This window comes from Mus caroli, chromosome 2, assembly GCF_900094665.2.
Source record: "Mus caroli chromosome 2, CAROLI_EIJ_v1.1, whole genome shotgun sequence".
Taxonomy (NCBI): Eukaryota; Metazoa; Chordata; class Mammalia; order Rodentia; family Muridae; genus Mus; species Mus caroli.
In genome coordinates, this window is record NC_034571.1 from 81,596,695 (window position 1) to 81,604,379 (window position 7,685).

At 36.0% G+C, this 7,685-nt stretch overlaps 1 protein-coding gene across 1 annotated transcript; it reads left to right on the plus strand.

The window, feature by feature from the left end:
- The first annotated feature begins 6,282 nt into the window (after window positions 1-6,282).
- On the plus strand, window positions 6,283-7,350 carry LOC110289893 (olfactory receptor 10AG1-like). Its single transcript, XM_021156293.1, has one exon. The coding sequence runs from the start codon at window positions 6,328-6,330 to the stop codon at window positions 7,306-7,308; it is 981 nt and encodes a 326-aa protein (XP_021011952.1). The 5' UTR covers window positions 6,283-6,327; the 3' UTR covers window positions 7,309-7,350.
- Window positions 7,351-7,685: the final 335 nt, after the last annotated feature.

Sequence of the window (7,685 nt, forward strand, 5' to 3'; positions counted from 1 at the left end):
TATGTATCAAAAGATGGCCTAGTCGGCCATCACTGGAAAGAGAGGCCCATTGGACTTGCAAACTTTATATGCCCCAGTACAGGGGAACGGCAGGGCCAAAAAGTGGGAGTGGGTGGGTAGGGGAGTGAGGGGGGAAGGTATGGGGGACTTTTGGGATAGCATTGGAAATGTAAATGAGGAAAATACCTAATTAAAAAAAAACCACAAAGAAGCAAGCAAAAACAAAACAAAACAAAACAACAACAACAACAAAATGATATTTCCTCTCCTATCTCTATTTTAGATCCTGCCTGCAGATTTCTGTTTTTACCTCTTCCCTGGACTTCTCTTAGTAATGGACAAAAATCTGTAAAAAATAAACACACACTTTCCTCCCTAAAAAAAAAGGAAAAGAAAAGAAAAATATCTTTTCTATTATGAATATCAGAAAATATTACCATTGAGATTTTCACTAAAATTTGCTTTTAAAACCTTTTGTGTTTTTGTATGAGTGTNATTCATAGGTATATACATGTTGGCATGCACATAGGCAGAGATATCAGTGTATGTGTATGCATATATGTGCCTTTGTGTGTGAATGGAGATGTTGACAATGAGATGTTTTCCTCTATCACTTACCACTTTATTTGCTGATGCTGATGCTGATGCTGATGCTGATCTGCCCCTATACCTGGAGCTAGTTTATCCTGCTTGCTTCAAGAATGAACTTTCTCTAACTACCTAGCACTGTGATCACAGGCAGCCTGCGATGCCCACTATGGCTTTTTAACAGGAGTAATGGAGATAAGAAACAGGTCTTCACATTCATGGGACATCTCAACTCTATTCACAGTCTTTAGAATAAATTCTTAAACATAACTATATTAAAAGAAAGGTAATGTATAAGTAGAGGAAATATAGATAATGAGAAAAGAATTTACATCATGACTTATCCATAGAGAGTGGAAATTGTGATAACAATGTTATATTATTGTTTTATGATATGTTCTGGAAAAGTTCATAAAGAGAACACACCAAAATAGCTCATTATATATTTGAGGTTAAAAAAAATATTAGTTTGCTACTGACCATTTAATTGGAGATTACGGTCTCTAATGTTAAAACACTAAAATGTTAAATATTGGAAATGAGTAATTCTAACTAATGGTAGGATTAGTAACATAAAGAACATAGAATTGAAATAAAATCACTGGATTAAAAAAGATAAAACAAATGCTGTACTGTGTAGTTGGCTACTTTCTTCTGGTGATAAAATGAGCATTCCTTTGATCATGGCTTTGAGTACAGAAAACACCCTACTGACTTCTCATGCACTACTGGAATATAACAGAGATAGAAAGTTGATTGTAGTGGACTCTTTGATACATGCTGTCATCCTCCATGATGATATAGGACTTCATAGCTCTTTTGGGGTCATTCATCTTCAAGTAAGTCATTTTTCACTTTTGCACAGTAAGTACAGGCAAAAATATGGTTAATTTGCAAGCTGAATACTGGTATAAATTTTTAAATTCAACTGTCTTTGGTTCTTTATTGGAAAATAGAAACAGAGATAGGTAAAGGAAGAGAAAGATAGATGAATATATATTTGCTTTTGTCACCAGACTGGTTACAAGAAAACTTTAGTAATATTATACATTAGGACACATAGTCTTTATCAAAATTGTACAATATATAATATTAAAGACTGGGTTAATCATATCAACTAAAAAAGAACTAGAAAAGGCAATATAAAATAAACATAGTGGAGCATGTGTCCTTGTTATACATTGGAGTATCTTTTGGGTATATGTCTAGGAGCTGTGTCCTCAGGTAGTAATATGTCCAAGTTTCTGAAGAACTGACAGACTGATTTCCAGAGTGGTTGTACCAGATTGCAGTACCACCAGCAATGGAGGAGTGTTCCTCTTTCTCCATATTCTCGCCAGCATCTGCTGTCACCTGAGTTTTTGATCTTAACCATTCTGACTGGTGTAAGGTAGAATCTCAGCGCCATTTTTATTTGCATTTACCTGATGACTAGGAATGTTGAACATTTCTTTATGTGTTTCTAAGTCATTTGAGATTCCTCAGTTGAGAATTCTCCATTTAGCTCTGTTCCGTATTTTTAATAGGGTTATTTGGTTCTCTGTAGTCTAACTTCTTGAGATCTTTGTACATATTGGGTATTAGTCCTCTATTAAATGTAGGATTGATAAAGTTCTTTTCCCAATATGTTGGTTGCCATTTTGTCCTATTGACAGTGTTCTTAAAAAAAAAAAAAAAAAGCCGGGCGTGGTGGCGCACAACTTTAATCCCAGCACTCGGGAGGCAGAGGCAGGTGGATTTCTGAGTTCAAGGCCAGCCTGGTCTACAAAGTGAGTTCTAGGACAACCAGGGCTATACAGAGAAACCCTGTNTTGAAAAATNAAAAAAAAAAAAAAAAGACAGTGTTCTTTGCTTTATAGAAGCTTTGTAATTTTATGATATATTTTATATATTAAATATTATGTATATTACATATAATTATTACATATTATATATTTATATACTATATATTTATATGCATTATATATTTTATGATATATTTTATTTACAATAGCTGGAAGCTGGAAACAACCCAGATGTTCCTCAACTAAAGAATAGATACAGAAAATGTGGTACATTTACACAATCAAGTACTGCTCAGCTATTAAAAACAATGACTTCATGAATTTTGCAGGCAAATGGATGGACCCAAAAAATATCCTGAATGAAATCTCCCAGTCACAAAAGAACACACATGGTGTGCACTCACTGATAAGTGGATATTATGGGGGAAAAGGCTTGGAATACTAACAATATGAGTCATAGACCATATGAAGCTCAAGAAGAAGGAAGACCAAAGTGTGGATGTTTCCGTCCTACTTTGAAGGGTGAACAAATTATCATAGGAGGTAGACTATGGGAGGGACTTGGAAGGAATAGAGGACTGCGAGGGAAAAGGGAGAGCTGATCAGGTATAGGAGAATACAGGTCAGATGTACAGAGGGTCAGGAAATTGAACAGAGGTGTGTAGCAAGGAAGAGATGGGGAACTGGGGAACTGGGGGTAGCCACCAGGAAGTCCCAGATGCCAGAAAATCAAGAGACTTCCAGGACACAATGAAGATGACATTGGCTGAAGCACACAAGAAAGAGGAGAGAGACAACCTATAGAGACCATATCCAGAGGTCTTGTCCCCATTTGAGGGATGTGGCCACCCACCCATCTCAAAATTTTAAATACAGAATTGTTCCTGCCTAAAGGAAATACAGGGACAAAGAGTTGAGCAATGACATGGAATGGCCACCCCATAGACACTTCCACCTGGGCATCCATCTCATATGCAGCCACAAAACCCAGATACTATTGCTGATGCTAGGAAATACTTGCTGAGACTCTTCTGAGAGTCTGTGCCAGAGGCTGACCAATACAGATGTGGATGCTTGCAGTCAGCCATCTGACTGAGTACAGAGACCCCAAAAGGGTAGTTAGGGGAAAGACTGAAGGAGCTGAAGGAGTTTGCAACTCCATTGGAAGAACAACAATATCAATCAATTAGACCCTTGAGCGTTCCCAGGGATGAAACCACCAACCAAAGAGTACACATAAATGGACCCATGTCTCCAGCCACATATGTAGCAGAGGGGTGGCCTTATCTGGTATCAATCAGAGGGAAGGCCCTTGGTCCTATGAAGGCTCGATGCCACAGCATTTGGGAATGCTAGGGTGGTGAGGCAGGAGTGAATGGTTGGGTAGGTGATCACCCTCATGGAAGCAGGGGAGTGGGGATGGGACAGGGGGTTTGAGGAGAGGAAACTGGGGAGGGGGATATTTTGAAATAAAATAACTAATAAAAAACCAACAGAAGGAGACATAGAGAACAGACATTACTACAGAAATACGGGATGCTCAAATAGTATTCTTTTAGCTTTGTTTTGGTTTTGTTTTGTTCTGTTTTGTTTTTTCCCACAGGAATTTTCTGTGTAACAGCCCTGACTGTCCTAGAACTTCCTCTATAGACTAGGCCTGCCTCAAACTCACATTGATCCACCTATATCTGCCTCCTAATTGCTGGAATTAAAGGTGTATACCACCACTCTTGGCTGTTAAAATATTTTTTAGAACATGAACCAAAGATGAGAAAATTTGGGAAATTACTAAAATGTGCTTGTATGCATAAAATAGTTATAATACATCAAAAGAAAGTATTGTAATTACTAGATATAAAGATGGAAATGTAAAAACCTACAGTAAATAACATAAATGTACCCAGATAATTTGAGGTTAGATGAACAAAAAATTTGACTAATTTTAGTTTCTCAGAAACTCATTATAAAGCGCCTTCTGAAATTAAGTTGATGCACAAGAGAAATGAGCCCCAGGGGTTTCACTGTTCCTATTTAGTAGCAATTCATTTCTAAACCCAAAATAATTGCAATGCAGTCTGTGGCTTCCTCAGGAAAACAAGAGTATATAAAATGCTAAAGATAAAATTCCTGTTTGGTTTCATAGACAACTTCGTGTGGGTGTGTACAGGTAAGCTTGGGTCCTTTCCTTACACTAAGAAAAGATCTGAGCAATTCCAAAAGGCACTAAAAGCACCACAGACATGTCTAAGATTATAATTTAAAAATGACGGGCCCCTTAGTGGGTCTTATTTACTCTGCTATCCTTACTAAATGAAGTTAGATATTTATCAAATTGTGTGAAAGATACTATTGTTAAAAACATTCATTTTAAATGTAGTGTAAACAAACACAGAGGGAATTTGAAAACACAAAACCATATAATAATATTTACTTGTCAATGTGCTATACATTTCTTTTATGTTTTCTGTGCTTGAATGGGTTTCTTATATGTATGTCTGCATATCACATCCAGGCCTGGTGTCTGTGGAAACCAGAAGAAGATATCACACCTCCAAGACTTAGCATTAGAGTAGTTTTTCAGATACCATGTGAGTGCTAAAAATGGCATGCATGTCCTCTGAAAAAGCAGGCAGTGCTCTTAATTGCTAATCATAAATTCAGCCACCTCAATACAGTAATTTAAAAACATCACTTTAAAGTAATTTAAAGTCTAGAAAGAATAGAGTACTACTAAAATGACAAATGTATAAATACTTATAATGTACTGTTAAAGAACAAGTACTTGGCAAGTACTCTGACATTTGCCAAGCTATTGTTGGAATCTTCCAATCATAAAGAACTTTTAGTAAAGATGAGTGATGCATTTTATTTTGTTAATCATTTTGGTCACATTCATGTGTGTTAGACAGTCCTAGTTTTACCATAAACAGAAATGAAGGAAAAATAGACAAAGCACACATATGCTATAAATGAAGAATATAACAGAGATTTCTGACATGACAAGTGAAATGTGAAATAGTTTTAAAGGAGAAACTTAGAGAATCTTTTTGTATTCACATTTACCATAATTTCTACAACTGATAGATTATTCAGATAATATAATAATCTACGTCTTACCTCTTGTTAGGAATAATCTACCTTAAGATCTGCTAGGACTTTTAATTTCCCACTTTTAAGGTGCGTTTGTTGTCTTTATTCTTTTGTTTCTGTTTGTTTCTTTTTGCTACCTGTAGATGTGCATACTTGTTAGAGACTAGAGATTGAAATAACTGCAAATCAAGCCTCTACTTCGGAAGATCAAACCCAGCCCTCAGCAATGACTAGTCTAGACATCAGCTGGCTGTAAACCCTAACTCTGTCTATGTTTGGAGGGATCATAGGTGAGCTTCCACACCCTATGTATTTACTTGGATTTCTAGAGACATGAACTTTGCTATCCAGTGGGCAACCTGCTGGCTGAAAGCTGCAAGCATTTAATTGTGGATCCACCTCTCTAGGCACTCAGCATCTCATCCTGTGAATATTGTAATAAATTAATTAAATTTTTTTTTGGAAAAAATAAGGAAAATCTTGAAATAAAATCTGCTGATTTGAAGCTTTTCCACTGATAAAAATGAAAAAAAAAAGTAATATGGAAACACAAAAATTGTTTTTAGTAAAATCTCAATTTTAACTGCAAAATACAATTATGTATATTTTCCTTACAATGTGTTCTTATTAATAATGCATACATCTCAAGACCTTGCTGAAATATAGCTAAAACTAGAAAAATAAACCTCATGTCCTGGGTTCATTTTAATCACATAATAGATGTTTAATGTTAACAATCTCATGTTAGAGTTAAAAGACAAAATTATGGTAAATGACTCTTTAAAAGAACATATAGACATACCCGTTCATCTCATCAGGCCAGCAAAGAAGCTGTTAGACTTTAAGAAGTAAATTCACTAAACATATGGAATTTGTTTTATCTGCAGATAAAAAAGAAATTAAATCAAAAAATTTAAACATTTCAATTACAGAATTTGTTCTCTTAGGGTTTTCTGATGTCCCTCAACTCCAGTGGATGCTTTTTGGGATATTTTTGTTCATGTATTTGTCTATTCTGATCAGCAACAGCGTTATAATGTTAATAACAAGAACTGACTCTGCTCTGCAGACCCCTATGTACTTTTTCCTTAGCAACTTTTCTTTTGTGGAAATCTGCTATGTAACAGTCACCATCCCAAGGATGCTCATGGACCTTTGTACCCAAAAGGGAACCATTTCCTTGTTGTCCTGTGCTGTACAGCTCTGTTTTGTCATCATGCTTGGAGGCATGGAGTTCCTCCTCCTGACAGTCATGGCCTATGACCGTTATGTGGCCATCTGCAATCCTTTGCATTATCCCTTGGTCATGAACAATAAAGTCTGTGTGCAGCTTGTGGCTGCTTGCTGGATCTGCATTATTCCAGTTGTGACTGGACAAACTTACCAGATTTTCTCTTTGCCTTATTGTGGATCTAACAAAATTCATCACTTTTTCTGTGACATTCCCCCACTACTCAAGCTTGCTTGTGGTGACACATTTGTGAATAATTTAGCCATCTATATTGCTTCAGTAGTGTTTATCATGGTCCCATTTCTGTTGATCCTTGTCTCCTATGGCAAAATTATCTGCAACGTTCTAAAACTGGCAACATCTGGAGGAAGGTCTAAAGCCTTTTCCACATGCTCATCTCATCTAATAGTTGTGGTTTTGTTTTATGGAACAGCTACTATTACATATGCACAACCAAAAGCATACCAGTCAGAAACCTTGGGAAAGCTGCTGTCTCTTTTCTACACCATTTTGATTCCACTGTTGAATCCCATTATATATACACTGAGGAATAAGGATATCATGATAGCATTGAGAAAATTACAAACTAAGTTATCAACATATGGGAACACTTAGAATTACAAAAATGGCTTCTTTGTATATTTTGCATGCAGGTTTAGCACAGAACTGTTAACTTTATTTCTACAATATCCAATTATAATTATTAATAACGTATCTCATATAAAGATATGAGCTCATATAAAGATGTGACCTTTGTATGACTAAGTACAGTTAATGGGCCTGTGGCAATCCATAAAGAAATTATAATAATCTTTTCTCTCTGTAGTCAATATTATAGCACTAGGGAGTAGGGTATAATGAGCATTCACTCCTAATTGAGGAGCTATTTGTAATTGACATGTCCTGGGAGAGAGAAAAAATAGTTTTATTTAAGAGTATCATGGTGGATCTAACCAAGCTATGGTAGATGACCTTGTTAGCAGGAGCACATA

What these genes read in the sequence shown, in the direction of transcription:
- LOC110289893 (XM_021156293.1), top strand. Translation starts at nt 6,328, where the DNA reads ATGGAATTTGTTTTATCTGCAGATAAAAAAGAAATTAAATCAAAAAAT.